Raw genomic sequence first — 16058 nt, forward strand, 5'->3', positions numbered from 1 at the left:
CCCCCCCTTACCATCCCCCTCCCTCATCACTCCCCTCCATGGAGCCTGCACCTCCTTGGGTTGTGATCCACTTAAACGCACTTATAGGTAGTCACTGGAGGCACACCATCTCTTTTACCCTTATGAGAACATGGCTGTATCCTGTTCCTGGTAGAAGGGCCTGGGGGCAGCTCTGTGTCCTCTTCCTGGTTCAGCCGGGCAGTTGGATGGCACAGCCAACGGGTTGGCTTTTCCCACTGATTTCTGGGTTGAGGTAACACATGTGCCGGCGTTCTGTTCCTGATGGTAAATGGTTTAGAGTCACAGCCAAGTGAGGTATGGGCCTACGGGGCTCCCCAAGAGGCGGGGCCTGGCCTAGGTGGCTTCTTATGCCTCCTAGGCCTTTCAGGACGCCCCTACTCCTGAAGTCCCCTCAGCCGGACCCTGTTTCCTTCTACTCCTAGCCCCAGGTCAGCTCCTCTGCCCTCACAACTAAAGAGTGCATCTTCTGAGCGCTACTCTCGGCTGGACACTTGATTTGATTTGGGTCAGAGCAGCTGGCTTCATTGGTGAAGTTCCTTTGAGGATGGCTGTGGGCCTGGGCAAGGCCTGGTGTGTGTCGGGAAGGATGGCCTCCTCAGGGTGGGGCCCGGGGAGGGCGTCTGAGCCAAGGGAGGCCTGCCCTGGGCCCGGAGCTCTGAGAGCAGATGTCTGGAATCGGGAGGGATGGGAACAGGAGGGTGGCCTGCCCACCCTGGGGAGAGCGAGAGGAAATTGAGGACGGCTGCTGCTGGGTGGGAATTTGATCCGTTAGAAGATGCCGTTAAGCGTAGTCCGGGGAGAAGGAGAGAATGAACGCTGAGGTTCTTGACCGGCTTTGAAGGTGTTGGTGTGAACTCGAGGTTCAAATGAACTCGAGGTTCAAAGCCAGCCCAGGCAGGAAAGTCCGTGAGACTCTGATTGCCAATAAACCACTAGAAAGCCAGAAATAGAGCTGTGGCTCAAGTGATAGAGCACTAACTTTGAGCTGAGTTCAAGCCTAGGACCAGCCAAAAATAAATAGAGTGAGGGACTACCACATACCCTCAGGGGGACCCATGGAGCACCCCGTGGTACTGTCAGGGCTCCCCAAGAAGAAATCGAAGAATAACATCAGGGACATCCATAGTTGCTGTTAGTACTCTTACCAGGGACTCACGCGATCCGCAGCGCTGATATGAACTGGGTAACCTACTCATGCAGCATATATTTACTGATCAGCTACTTGAAGACTTAGGGTGGAAAGCTGAAACACCAGCAGTCTACACATAAGTAGAGCATGAGAATGAGCAATTACCAAGGAGAGAATGTTGCATAAGTTCCAGAATGAATTTCAAGAAAGAAATGGTGCTTTAAATCTGAACTATCATAGAAGGTAAGGTTCAGATTTCAACTAATAAGTATCTGATGGATTTGGCCAGAAGGAAAATCTTTTAACTACTAAGGTGAGGAGCAGAAGTCCACTTTCAGTAAGTTTAAAGGCTGGGCACTAAGCGAAGCCTGCAATTTTAGCTACTCGGGAGGTTGAGATTTAAAGATAGCAGCTCAAACCTAGTCCAGGCAGAAAACTCAGTGAGATTCTCATCCCCAATTAAAAAAGCCAGAAGTGGAGCTTTGGCCCAAGTGGTAGAGCACAGTCCTGAGGAAAAAAGCTCAAGGACAGTGTTGCAGGCCCTGGCCACAGTGCCAGCACAAAAGCAAAAGAAGTGGATGTGCAAGTATAGATACGGTGGGCAAGGCTTCCTTCAGAAGCTTTTTGAAAAGGTGAACACACACAAGGGCGTTATCCTGTGGGAGGAGGTGACATGGAAGGTGAAGGATTGTCACTAAGGAAGCAGGACCCTTGAAGACAGAAGGGGGAGGGGCAGAGCGTGCAGGCTGGGGGAAAATGGTTTCCATTGGTCAGGTGGTAAGTTTGGACACGAATTTACTATTCTTTCCCTGTGTTGAAGGAAAAGACTGAGTGGAGCTTTGGTAGAAAGCTTGGCCAGAGCTGCGTGTGGAGGTGAAGAGCCGGAGAGCAGATCTGGTTTTGGCTCTTGTTTGTGAATGCGAAGTGTAAGAAAGCTTTTTGGAGTGTAAAAGAATTAAACTGATGATGGCATGTTTGCAGTAGTTACATTGAGTCTCTGATGTGAGCTGCTATCGCTTTATGGAGGTGAAGTGAGGCTTTGCCTCTTCTTACTGCTGCCACAGCCACAAAAGACACAGTACTCTGGAGGCCAGTGTTTCTCCACTGCCCCATTTGGACATTTCTGAAACTGTCCTTCAAGTCTGAAAGGGTGCTTTTGCATAAGCAACATTTCTATGTAGGTTTTTCAACGCAAGCCTTCTTTTAGGGATCCTCTGAGAACATTAATACATTACATCATTTTTTTTGGGGGGGTCCTTTGTGGGAACTGAACACAGGGGCTGGGTGCTGTCCCTGAGCTTTTTCTGCTCAGGGCTAGTGCTCTACCACTTTGAGCCACGGCACCACTTGTAGTTTTCTGGTGGTTAATTGTAGAGAAGAGTCTCATGGACTTTGCTGCCTGGGCTGGCTTTGAACCACAATCCTCAGATCTCAGCCTCCTGAATAGCTAGGATTACAGGTGTGAGCCACCAGGGCCCAGTCCCTTACATTTTTTTTTTTTGGGTCCGGTCGTGGGCCTGAACTCTGGGCCTGGGCACTGTCCCTCAGCTCTTCAGCTCAAGGCTAGCGCTCTACCACTGGAGCCACAGAGCCACTTCCGGCTTTTTTCTTTTTGCTTATGTGGTGCTGAGGAATCAAACCCAGGGCCTCATGCATGCAAGGCAAGCACTCTACCACTGAGCCACCTTCCCAGCTCCCCCCCTTACATTTTTGAATAGCTCTACTGTATCTTCTTAAGGGTCAAAGGAATGATTTCCCCATTCTTCTGTTGATTTTTAAGACCAAAAGCTAAAGTGTAGCATATTCTAAGAGGGACACACACTCAAGACTTTCCAGGTCACTTTATGTACTATGTAACTTTTAACACTCTGTGTTTGCCCTATAAGCTGATTCCTTTTTCAGAACATTGGTTTCAGTGTTTGATTTGTAAACTGTGTGGGCCAGATGTGGTCCAAGTATTGTGGGAGCCAAGAGGAGGGAGAGCCAGAAAGGGGGGTTGGAGGGATGTGTGGGGGCACATGACGTTTGAAGTTGGCCGGGAAATTCTTGGAGAGTACCTGCCTGGGGAGAGCGTAGCTCTGCAGGGAGCCGTGGGCCTGCGGAGTCTGTGGAGGGCAGGGAAGTCCAGGCGAGTGCAGTGAGTCTGTGGAGGGCAGGGAAGTCCAGGCGAGTGCAGTCTAGGTGTGCTGGGACAGCGGGGCAGGGCCTGCTGAGGGGTACGCTGCTGGCATCCACCCGGAGGTGGGGACTCGTTCAGATGCTCTCCCCGACACGCATGGTCTCCCAAGCAGAGCCATTTCTCAACGCTATTTCTAGGTTTGGTTTGAATTATGTGGTTGGTATGCTTTGTGGTTCAGGTATAAAAAAATAACCACCTGCTCATTGAAACACAGTCTCCTGGGCCCTCTGGGTGAAGTAGAACCACGCTTCTCCTTGTTGCCACAAGGTGGCACTGGCCTCAAGTTTAGTATACTACACGTACATGGGGGCAGTTAATACGCCCCTCTGCTTTTCTACTTACACTTGTCTAATATCAGCTTCAGTCACGTGGTTATTAGATTTCTATCTGCATTAACGAAGTCTCCTTTTCCTTTACCATTTCTGTCTTTTTAAAATACTTTTTCCAAGTGGGGCACCAGCGGCTCATATCTGTCATCCTAGCTACTCAGAGGGCTGAAATCTGAGGATCTCAAGCTCACAACCAGCCCAGGGAAAAAACCCCATAAGATTCTTATCTGCAATTAGCTACCAGAAAAGCTGCAAGTAAAGCTGTGGGTTAAGTTGCTAGCCTTGAGCAGAAAAGGTCAGGGGCAGCAGCACCAGGCCCTGAGTTTGAACTCACGACCAGGAAACAACAGAAACAACCACCTCCCCCTACCCAACTTTTCAAATTCGTTACAGAAATTTTAAACGTTCCCGTAGTGTGCAGTTGAGAAAGGGGAAGGACTTCATAACTTCTCTCTTACGGGAATCTTGTGCATTGTTGTTGGTTTTTTGTTTTTTTGTTTTTTTTGGTCATGGGACTTGAACGCGGCCTGGGCGCTGTCCCTGAGCTCTTCTGCTCAAGGTGAGTGTTCTACCACTTTGAGCCACGGCACCATTTTCAGTTTTTGAGTGGTTAATTGGAGATAAGAGTTTACAGACTTTCCTGCCTGGACCGGTTTTGAACTGGGATCCTCAGATCTCATCCTCCTGAGTAGCGAGGATGACAGACGTGAGCCACCCACTGCCACCGGTCTTATTTGGGATATTTTAGTAACTCTTCCTGATTGTATAGATGCGTTTTTAGGTGGTGTCAGGACAGAGGAGGAAAAGCACGCACTATATTAATTACCTTTGTTTTTCTTCAGTTTGCTTTGTTGACTTACATATTTTATTTATTTATTTATTTGGGTCCAGTCGTGGGGCCTGAACTCTGGGCCTGGGCGCTGTCCCTCAGCTCTTCAGCTCAAGGCTAGCACTACACTCTACCACTTGAGCCACAGCACCACTTCCGGCTTTTCTTTTTGCTTATGTGGTGCTGAGGAATCGAACCCAGGGCCTCATGCATGCAAGGCAAGCGCTCTACCACTGAGCCACCTTCCCAGCCCCAGACTTACATATTTTAATTTTAAGATTTTGTGGTACTGAGGTTTGAGCTCAGGGCCTTGTGATTATAAGGTAGATGCTCTATACTTGACCCATACTCTAGCCCAGCTATCTAATTTTAAAATGACAAAGTAGTATTGAAAATATTGTCGATTGTACAGTATTATTTACTAGTTGTTAACTTTTACTCATTTTAAGACATAGTGCCAGTTGCTACTGCCCATGATTGTCATTGTAGCTATTCAGGAAGCTGAGATCTGGGGATTGTAGTTTGAAACCTTTCCTGCCTGGGCAGGAAAGTCTGTGAGACTCTTATCTCCAATTAGCCACCAAAAAGCTGGCAGTGAAGCTGTGGTTCTAGTGGTAGAGTGCTAGCCTTGAGCAAAAAAAAAAAAAAATGCTCAGAGACAGTGCCCACACTCTGAGTTCAAGTCCCAGGATTTGCAGCACACGCACCCACACCCACACCCACACCCATACTCATCATTAGGTCAGTGACTTTCCCTGAAGTAACCTATTTGGTTTACATTATTACATTTTTTGGTCTCAGGCTGGGACTTGAACTCAGCTTTGATGCTTGCTTTCACTCTGGCTGGTGCTCTACAATTGGAGCTGTGCATCCAAACCTATCTTAACGTTTTTCTAAATAACAGTTTATCAGACAGGTAGTAGCAAGCAGCATTGTTTATTTTTGAGTGTGGTAGGATAATTTCTTATTTTCTTGTTCTTGATCTGTAGTTCTTTTAAAATAAATGTGTATTAGCTGGATGCTGGTGGCTCACACCTGTACTCCTAGCTACTCAGGAGGCTGAGTTCTGAGGATCACGGTTTGAAGCCAGCCTGGGCAGGAAAGTTAGTGAGACTTACCTCCAATAAACTACTTAGAAAAGGCCAGAAGTAGCACTGTGGCTCAAGTAGAAGAGTGCTAGCATTGAGCACATAGAGGCTCAGGGACAGAGCCCAGAACCTGAATTCAAGCCCCAGGACCGGCAAAAAAAAAAAAAAAAAAGGTATCTCTGTAGGGATACCTGTGTCTTTAGTCGGGATCAGTGTGCAAGTTAGGTAAGTAGCATTTCCCTATCATGAAGTAACCGTTTTTCATGCTATGTTCACAGGTCTTTCTTCATGTGAAACAGTCGGTGCATTGCTGTTAGCATATGTTGTCAAAGTTGTTAATTAAATGCAATTGTGAAATAAATACTTATGTCTAAAAGAGGAACGAACTTCTGCTGTGAAGGTGTGAGGAAGTACTGCTTTCAGACTCTGGTTTGTAGGTGTACTTGTTAGACTCGTGTTTTTGTTGAGGGAGTAGGTGGGGTCTTCATCTGACTTTCAGGATCAAATGTATATAATATGTGTCCCAATGGCACATAATGAGTTAATTTGTTATGTAATAGGTTTTTTTTGTAAAAAATTAAAGAGTTTGCCAGGGTGGGCTCAAGCCTGTAATCCTAGCTACTCAGGAGGCTGAGATCTGAGGATCATGGTTCAAAGCCAGCCTGGGCAGGAAACTCCGTGAGACTCTTATCTCCAAGTACTTCCAGTTTAGCTGAAAGTGGAACTGTGACCCAATGGTAAAGCACTAGACTTGAGCAAAAAAAATGCTCATAGATAGTGTGCAGGTCCTAACTTCAAGTCTCAAGCCTAGCATATAAATTGAAGTGCTTGTTACATTCATTGCTATTTTGCTTCCATGTTGTTGCTTTTCCAGATCACCTTTTTGATCACCTTTGACGATGGCTGTCTCTCTTCCAGATTGTTTCTGAGCACCTTCACCCTGGCCGTTTCAGCTGGAACTGTTTTGCTGTTACCCTTCTCAATCATCAGCAATGAGATCCTGCTTTCTTTTCCTCAAAGCTATTACATTCAGTGGCTTAATGGCTCCCTGATTCATGGTTAGTACATATTGCTAAATATAGTCATAACTAATGGTTTTTAATTTTTTACTATAGTGTAATCTTATATTTTTCTTTCCTAAGTTACCTTCCTGTTTTGAAACTTCTTTTCTTTTAAATATTGAAGTCCTTCCTTACTAAAGTCAGAAACCTGGATTTTACTTAGCATTCCTGTTCTTAGTTGTGAAAGGTTTTTCTCTTGATAATCAAGAGGCAGTCTTTATATTTACTATGATTTTGATGATACAATTTCATGTGAGTATTTAGGAAGGGCACTTTTGTTTCTCTGGTTACCAGATGATTTCATAGTTTCTGTTTTGTTTTCTGTTTATTTTTTTAGTCATTTCAAAACACATAACAGGATAGGGAAGTACAAATTTTAATGCCAAGTACAAATTTTAATCTGATCTAAATAAATAATGATTGGCTTACTATAGATAACAAAGCATGTTTTGTTGAAGAAAAGTAGATCTGTGTTCCAGTGCCAGCTCAGCCATTCTCTATCAGACATTAGGCAAGGCACTGTTACTTTTGGACTTCAGGCTTTTGTTCTTTAAATTAGAATTTAAATAAAATAAATAATGAAAATAAAATTTAAATTTAAATAAAGCCTACCTCATAGGCTGGTTGTATGGAATCCCCAACAGAAAATACTCATCTCTTAATAGGCACTTAATGTTTTTTTTTTTTTTTCAACTTTTCTTTTTTTGGTACTGGGGATCGAACCCAGGACGTTGCACTTGCTAGGTAAGCGCTTTGCCACTGAGCTACATCCCAGCCCTTAATAGGCACTTAATGTTTAAGAAGCTGTTTACAGTTATTTATACTGTTAGGTAAATTTTTTCTTTCTGAAGAATTGTACTTTAAAAGATGTATTAATTTAGTGTATGTACACTGAACTTTTCTATAGCATGTTGGTATAATTGTTTTATAGTTATCTGGTAAATTGATGATAGTTGCTGGAGATTTTGATATCTATTTTGATCTTCCTGCTCAGACTTTTCCCATTTGTAAATTTTTTGTTACTAGTTACTGTGTATTTGACTAGTGTCATTAGTCATTGGTACTGTAGTGTCAATACTTATTTTATTAAGGCTATATAACTTGATAGTTAAGTAGTATGCTAGATACATTATTTCTGAACTCCAAAAGTAGGTGACAAAATCAGAGCACCTTGTTTACAGTTGTTTTTTAATGGACCAAATAATTTCCCCCATTTTATTTTTTTGGTAAGTTTTGGGGCTTGAACTCAGGGCCTGGGCGCTGTCCCTGAGCTTTTTTGCTCAAGGCTAGCACTCTACCACTTTGAGCCATGGCGCCACTTCCAGTTTTTTGGTGGTTTATTGCAGACAGGAGTCCCATGGACTTTCTTCCTGGGCTGGCTTTGAACAGTGATCCTCAGATCTCTGCCTCCTGAGTGTAGAATTACAGGCATGAGCCACTGTGCCCAGCTTCCCCATTTTAATGAAGAGACATTTGACAATTAGTGAAGGTTGTCTTTTGGTGAAACCATATCTTGAAGAAGAGTAGTCAGTGGCAACTATTTGCTCTGCATTTGATTTCCTTCATGTTATATTTTGAGCTTGCTTTTCAGTTAATGGAAAAATGTCCTTCTTTAAGAACACTTAGCTAACTTACCATTTTACCACAGGAAAATGTATCACAAGCAGGTTGTTTCTATTAAATTTGTAATACAGGTTATTGAGTTGTATTTTCCAAGCTGACCTAAAGAAGCAGAATAACTTCCTTGTGATTGATATCATGCTTAATTTCTAGGGTTACTATGAAAAGCTTTGCTGCTTCAGACAGATAAGACTTCTATTTTAGGTGCTATTTTTATTATTATTTTTTCCAGCAGTGATGGTACCAGTTGTGTCATTCCTCAAGCCACTTTTGTATTATTTACTCTTGGGGGAGGGTTTTGCTCTGCGCCCAGCCAGCCTGGCTGCGACCCTTCGTACGTGCATGTGCGTTTTCATGCTGCTGGGGACGGCAGGTACGCACATGGGATCTGGTCTTTGCTGTTTCCTCTGCAGCTGGGACAGCCACTGGATTAGATGGAGCCAAGAACTTTATTGCCTGATCCTCCACCCAAGTAGCCAAGATTACAGACATGAGCACTAGTCTGTTATGTTCTAATAGAACAGAATGGTGAAAGTTACAAGATGAATAGTTCTGTGTGTAAGACAAGAGAGAGTTTCATGTCTCTGGTTGTTTGAGAAGTATACGCTTTTTGTAGGTGATGCTGCCTCCTTGCTGCCTTGGTTACTGTGGCTGCGGGCCTCATGGTGAAGCGTTTTCTCATTGTAATTTTGCTTTTTAATAATTTTTAGTGAGATTGGATGTCTTAATTGTTAAAAGATACAAAAATCTAGAACACTCATAGTTTCATGTTCTTTGTTCCCTTGTTTTTTTCTTTTTGGTGGTACTAGGCTTTGAACTCAAGGTCTCATACTTGCTAGTGGGGTGCTTTATTATTTGAGCCATACTTTCAGATGGAGTCTTATGAACTTTTATGCCAGGGCTGGCTTGGAGCCTTAATCCTCTGATCTCCTCTGATAAATAGGAGCCAGCACTCTGCTCTGTGTGAGAGAGAGAGAGAGAGTGAGTGAGTGAGAGAGAGAGAAAGAGAGTATGCATGTGTGTGTGTGATATTGGATTGTGTGATCTCTTGATCTGTGAAAACATTTTTTTTAACCAAAAATATAGATGTTTTTGTAGTTCTTATTTTTAATCTTATTTGCTCTCTTGATTTCCAGAATATTTATATTTTGATAGTAGTTCTTCTTTTTCTATCTTTGGTTTCTCAGATTGTTTCACTTTTTTTTTTTTTTTGGGTTCAGTCGTGGGACCTGAACTCTGGGCCTGGGCGCTGTCCCTCAGCTCTTCAGCTCAAGGCTAGCGCTCTACCACTTGAGCCACAGCGCCACTTCTGGCTTTTTCTTTTTACTTATGTGGTGCTGAGGAATCAAAGCCAGGGCCTCAGGCATGCAAGGCAAGTGCTCTACCACTGAGCCACCTTCCCAGCCCCTGTTTCACTTTCTTAAAATGTGACAGACATTTGCTTTTTCTTCCCAATACTTTTGTTTACACTTATTTAATTCATCTGGAGTTTTACAGGTAACCATCTTTTTTCTCCCCCCCTTTCCAAAGTTAGATCATTGTCCCAATGTTGACAATTAAACATTCTTATTCATTATTTTTTAATGCTGTATTACTTACTTGGTAATTGTTCCATTGGAGTCTGTTTCTGGGTTGAAGTGCATAGATTTTGGAGTCAAATAGTCCTGAGATTGAATTTTAGCTCTTGTGTTTACTAATAGCAATCTTGAACATTGCTCAGACTTTTTTTTTTTCTTCGTGAATTCTTTTTTTTTATTATTGTGAAAATACTGTACAGAGGGATTACAATTACATGGGCAAGATAGTGAGTACATTTCTTATCAAGCATTGTAGCCTCCTCCTTTGTTTCCCCTTCCCATCCCTTCCCATCCTCCCTCCTCCCCCCCCCCCCCCAACCCCCCCCCAAATTGTAAAGTTTGTTTTCAACATGACAACTTGTACTTCTCATTGTTGCAACAGGTCCGTCATTTAAATAAGGATACAGGTGGACCTGTTCTTCTTTTTTTTTTTTTTGCTTCACGTATTCTTTTTTTTTTATTTATTTTTTATTTGTGAACATACTGTACAGAGGGGTTACAATTACATGGGCAGGATAATGCGTACATTTCTTACCAAGCATTGCAGCCTCCTCCTTTGGTTTACCCTTCACATCCCTTCCCAGCCTCCCCCCTCCCCCCCAATCCCAACCCTTCTCCTCCCCCGCCCCCCCGACCGACTTGTAAAGCTTTGCTCAGACTTTTTAAGTGTCAATCTTTTATTTGTGAAGTGGATATAACAAGGTCTAGTTGATAGAGTTTATTATTTTTATTTTACTTATATATTTTTTTACTTTGAAATTTCATTTTTAAAATTTTTATTCTTGGGCTGGGAAGGTGGCTCAGTACTGGTAGAGTGCTTGCCTTGCATGCATGAGGTCTTGGGTTCGATTCTTCAGCACCACATAAGCAGAAAAAGCTGGAAGTGGCGCTGTGGCTCACGTGGTAGAGGGCTAGCCTTGAGCTGAAGAGCTGAGGGACAGCGCCCAGGCCCAGAGTTCAGGCCCACAACCGGAAAAAAAAAACAAAAAACAAAAAAGTTTTTATTCTTCTGTGCTGGTCCTGGGGCTTGAATTCATTCAGGGCCTGGGCTCCGTCCCTGAGCTTTTTTGCTCAAGGCTAGCACTCTACTACTTGAGCCACAGCTATACTTACAACTTTCTTTTTGTGATTAATTGGAGATAAGAATTTCATGGATTTTCCTGCCTGAGCTGGCTTCACACAGAGTAGCTAAGATTACAGGCCTGAGTGACTGGTGCCCACCTTTTTTTTTTGTTTTTTTTTGGTTGGTTGTGGGGCTTGAACTCTGGGCCTGTGCACTGTCCCTCAGATCTTCAGCTCAAAGCTAGCACTGTACTTCTTGAGTCACAGTGCCACTTCCGACCTATTTTAGTTATCTTTTTTCTTTGTTTTATTATCTTTAAGTAGTTACAGAGGAGTTGCCATTTAACAAAGAAGTTCATGAATACAGTATGTCTCGATCAGTTACACCCAGCCCTTCCCTACCCACCCCTCCCTCATTCTTTATTTTGTAGAATGTACATTTGATTCTTGACTGCATTTCCCCCTCTTCTTTGAATCCATTTACCCTTTCCCCTGGATAGAATACACTTTTTATGTAATTTTTATCGCACAAAATGTAGGTACCTACCCACAGTCATCCGATCTGTCTAGGCCATCTTCCCTCCTCTGCTGGGTACCTCGCTGGTGGGCATTGCCTGGGACACAGGCCTTCACCACGCTGCCCTCAGACACACATGCCCATGTACCTCGATTCTGAATTTCCTTGTCTCCAGCTTTCTATCTTTCTTCCAAAGCTCTGATGATCCATTCAGACCCCGGCTGCAGCCCGTCCACTGGGATGTACTTATGCATTTGGGTCTTCCTCATTCTGAGTAGTCAAGTTTGGCACCCATTATTCTGTCTACTTCAGAGCGTTTTCCTTCAGGGAGGCCGCCGAGTGGGGTGGTAGTGCTGTGCTGTCCTCCTCTGGGTGAGGCCTGCGTCTAGCACAGAGCATCTGCACACCAGCCCCCAGTCTTCTGTTCCTCTGTCCGCTAATATCAGAGAATTCCTTGTGAAGTGAACAGAGGCCGACAGGGAGGGAGGAGTCATGGCTCCCAGGAGTCGGCACCATGGGCACGGGGCTGCTTTCCCCCAGACTCACTGTGCCGTCAGCACTGGCTCACTGCAGCCGACTGTGTGCTGCTGTCTGCCCAGCTTCACGGACGTAGGCAGTCATAAAGCACTCAGTTTATGGGTGGCCAGGGTGCATGGTAACGTGGCAGGCCATTGGTAAGCATTCAGTCTCTACTCACATCCGCCAGACCAAAAGGAAAGTTAGCTGAAGAGGATGGCAGGGCGGGCACCATGCCCACATCCTAAGGGGCACCTGCCAGAGACTCCAGTCAGCATCCTTGCCCAACACCGACTCTTTCACACCTTGTGGGATCTGGCTGGATCTAGGGACCGACTCTTTCACACCTTGTGGGATCTGGCTGGATCTAGGGACCCATGGCAGAGCAGCCTGTGAAGCCGCGCACTGCGGCAGAGGTTTCCGGCGTGGGTGCCACTCAAACTAGCAGCTTGTCAGCCAAGTCAGCCAGCAGAATGGAGGAATACATGTGCCAACTCCACAGTCCAGAGGCTCACCAGATGTTGTGCTTCTCTTTTGGTGAACAGGGGACAAGCAACAACTTACCCTTGACCACAAAAAGGGTGTGTGGTCATGCCCCGCCATACTAGGACGGTAGAAATTACACTGAGCTAGAAGGCTCTATTACACCATCATGCTGCAGGTTGATGTACTCCTGATGTTGGCTGTGACCCAATGGGCTGTCACGGGGGAAAGGTGACTGTCAGGTCAGTAGCTGCACCCCCGTATCACAGATGTGCTAGTCTGCCCACGTGTTGGAGCCACATCTCCCACAGCAGCTGCGGTCACAGTTACCGCGTAAGTGTATGCACTGTCATCTCCAAGACCTGTCGTCTGCTCAGGCTGAATTAAACAAAGATGTGGGAGGAATCACAACCCTTACATAGTTTAGATACTTTTACTTTTTTTTTGGTTGTGGAGCTTGAATGCAGGGTCTGGCACTGTTCCTGAACCCTTTTGGCCAAAGCTAGTGTTCTACCACTTGAGCCACAACTCTACTTCTGGTTTTCTGCTGGTCAGTTGGAGATAAGGGTCTCACAGGCTTTCTTGCCTGGGCTGGCTTTGAACCATGATCCTCAGACCTCAGCGTCTTGAGTAGGTAGAATTACAGGTGTGAGCCATCCGCGCCTTCTTTTTTTAAGTTGATTTATTGAAATACAGTTTATATGTTTACCTTATACCCATCTTTTTAAACTGTACTATTCAGTACCAAGTCTCTTTATGGAGGCAGTAATGTAAGAAGTCCTTCTAGGAATTCAGTGTTGCTTCTGTTTGCTATTTTCCTTGGTAGATGACATTCTTGTGGCTTCCACTTGACCTTTTCCACTCTTGTAGCCCTTCCTTACAGGTCAGGAAACCAATTGGGAGATTCTGCCAGTGCTGAGTACAGTACTCTAGTTATGTATACCCGAGTTAGAAAATTACCATAGAATGGGCCCCTGTGACTCTGGACTGAGCGAATACTCCATTTACAACTGGCTTCCTAAGTCTTTGCTTTGCCTAGAAGCTGCAGTGATGCTTTGGGTCTCCTGGGACCAGCGTCAGAACAGAGCCAGTCCGACAGTCCCTGAGAGGTCTGTGCACAGGTTTATCATCCGCAGGCATGTGTCAGTCAGTCATTTACCTCAACGACTTTGTGGGGCTCTTGGAGGACTCAAGAAATTTCTCAAATTCCATTCATATCTGATGGAGCTTCTTTTTTACACACCTACATACTGAAAATGTCCAATAAATATTTATTGATTGAAGATTAGAAGTATTATTCTTATCGTTAGGAATACTTTGGTAAAGTGAGTGAAAAGAATATGGTGACTTACAGAATTGCCAGTATGAGTGTTTGTTTAGTGTGTAAGTCACGGACTCTAGGATGCTACATATTAATACTTTTGTGTGTATATTTACTTTGGCTTAAACACAGTGTTTTCATCGTGGCATACAGGTCTGAGATGCTATGCGAATCATGCTACTTCCCTGTGCCACCACTTAGTAACTTGAGTTCTAAAACTCCATAGCATGTGACAAGCATGTCTGTCCAGAAGAAGGAAGCAATTAAAGCACGGTGTAGCGTCCTGTGGCGTGCGGGAGTGGACAGAACCGCGAGTGCCGCCTGGCCCGTGAGCAGGACTAGCCGTGGTCTTACATCACTCATCAGCTCCGTCCGTGAGACCTTTGCTGCCCTTTAGGTGGGCCGCGGATCCCAGCAGTTGTAGCTGAATGGAGGATTGGACAAAAGAGGCAGAGGTGACAAGGCAGCAGCGAAACCTTGTATTATTGCAATTACAATAGGAAAAACTGTCTGTACTTGTTAAAAATAAAGAGAAGAACATAACCTCCTTCAGTTCCTTGAACCAGCCAGTGGCTGCTCCCTGCTTCCCTGGAGAGGGGTAATGTTCTGGCACTAGACAGATGTTCACTTTAAGATGGTTACTTTTTTTTTTTTTCTTGTTCTGGCTTGGGGCTTGAACTCAGGACCTTGTGTTCTTTTTCAGCTTGCTTGCTCAATGCTAATTTTGAACCTTGGTCCTTAGATCTCAACCTCCTGAGTAGCTAGAATTACAGGCATGAGCCAGGGGGCTAAGACGGGTACTTTTATATAAGAAGTTTAAAGTTTAAGTGAAAAAGAGCAATGACATTTTGGGGGTAGAAGAATGGTGAATTTAGCTGTGAGGTTCTTCAGGTGTCTTGGAGGGGCTTCCCTCCAGTGTCTGCCTCACTTCCACTCACGCATGGCGAGGCACAGAGGCCTTGGGAGCTTGGGCCGTAGTCTGTTAACCACAGTGGGGCTGTGCCCTTGTGGCTCATGCGTGTGGATCGCCCAATCAGGAGGCAGATCTGAGGACTTTGGTTGGAGGTCGGCCCAGACAGAAAAACCGAAGAGACTCCCATCTCCAAAGTAACCAGCAAAAACCAGGGCTAGACGTAAGTCTCAAATGGCAGAGCGATAACTGATCAAGGCTGAGGCCCTGAGTTCAAGCCTCTATATCAGCAAAACCCCACAGTGGAAGTCCTTGCACCTTGCTTTCTGGTGAAAACCTCGCGCCTGGGGGCGGCCGGCCACTGTGCGGCTTGGACTGCAGAGTGGAGCAGGAGCTAGGGGCAGCTTCAGCTTCTTGACGGAAGAGCTGAGATGCAGTGAGAAGCATCATTTTCCTGAAATTTCCAGAAGGAAGCTGATCCACAGACATGTCAACTGCCAAGAGTTCAGATACTTAAAATTCTGAAAGCACATCAGCAAACCACCTTTCACTGCTTGGACACGAAAGAACATTTCTGAGGAAGGTGAGGAAGAGGAGGAGGAGCAAGAAAATAATGTAGTAGGCCATGGGGAAGTGAGTAGTGAGGATGGTGGTGGCGATATCAGTGTGGATGGAGAGACAGTAGCAGAGAACCCGAAAAATCTAGCTTTGGTGATTGAGTCTAGGTTTGCTCCCTGCTGCCTCCTTCTTCTCCCTCCTCCTCCCTCCCTCCCCCCCCCTTTTTTTTTCTGTTGGTCCTGAGGCTTGGATTTCTGGTGGTTAATTGGTGATAAAGAGTATCATGAACTTTCCTGTGGGGGCTGGTTTGAACGGCGATCCTCAGATCGCAGCCTTCTGAGTAGCTAGCACAAGCCACAGGTGCCCAGCCTTAATTACTCCGTAAACAAGATTTTACCTCTGCTAGTCCAATGGTACAGCCATGTTCTATGCGGACATCTCTGCTTCCTGTGGCTTTCACATCATGCATCTCCAAATTACTTCAAGAAGGAGGAGCTGAATTTTGCCTGTATCTGCCAAGTACATCCAGACCTGGTGTCTCCAGGGCCAGACTCTTCTTCAATGGAAAGAACCAGTTTTAGCAACTCACTGAATGCTTCCATTTCTACATAAAGAATACAATAAGAAGCATCAAAGGATGCTCATATTCTAGGAATCGCCAACATACCATCACTTCTACAGTGAAATCTACCATGCTGAAATCCAGCAGCAGAGCAGAAGCTATGCAGACTTTCACTATCCTCTCCTCCAGGAGTCCAGATTCTGCAGTCCAAGACGAATGTCCATCTTCTTATCACTAAAGAAAAAGGAAAAGGGCTGGGAAGGTGGCTCAGTGGTAGAGCGCTTGCCTTGCATGCT

General features: G+C 45.0%; 1 protein-coding gene across 1 annotated transcript in view; it reads left to right on the forward strand.

Annotated features, from left to right (window-relative positions):
* Lmbr1 (limb development membrane protein 1) overlaps positions 1-16058 on the forward strand; it is a 103370-nt gene that overhangs the window by 7804 nt on the left and 79508 nt on the right. The window contains exon 4 of the mRNA XM_013027205.1: positions 6494-6633. Coding sequence (XP_012882659.1) covers positions 6494-6633 — 140 coding nt within the window. The remainder of the gene's footprint in view (positions 1-6493; positions 6634-16058) is intronic.

The sequence above is a fragment of the Dipodomys ordii genome, unplaced genomic scaffold (genome assembly GCF_000151885.1).
Source record: "Dipodomys ordii isolate 6190 unplaced genomic scaffold, Dord_2.0 Scaffold101, whole genome shotgun sequence".
NCBI lineage: Eukaryota > Metazoa > Chordata > Mammalia > Rodentia > Heteromyidae > Dipodomys > Dipodomys ordii.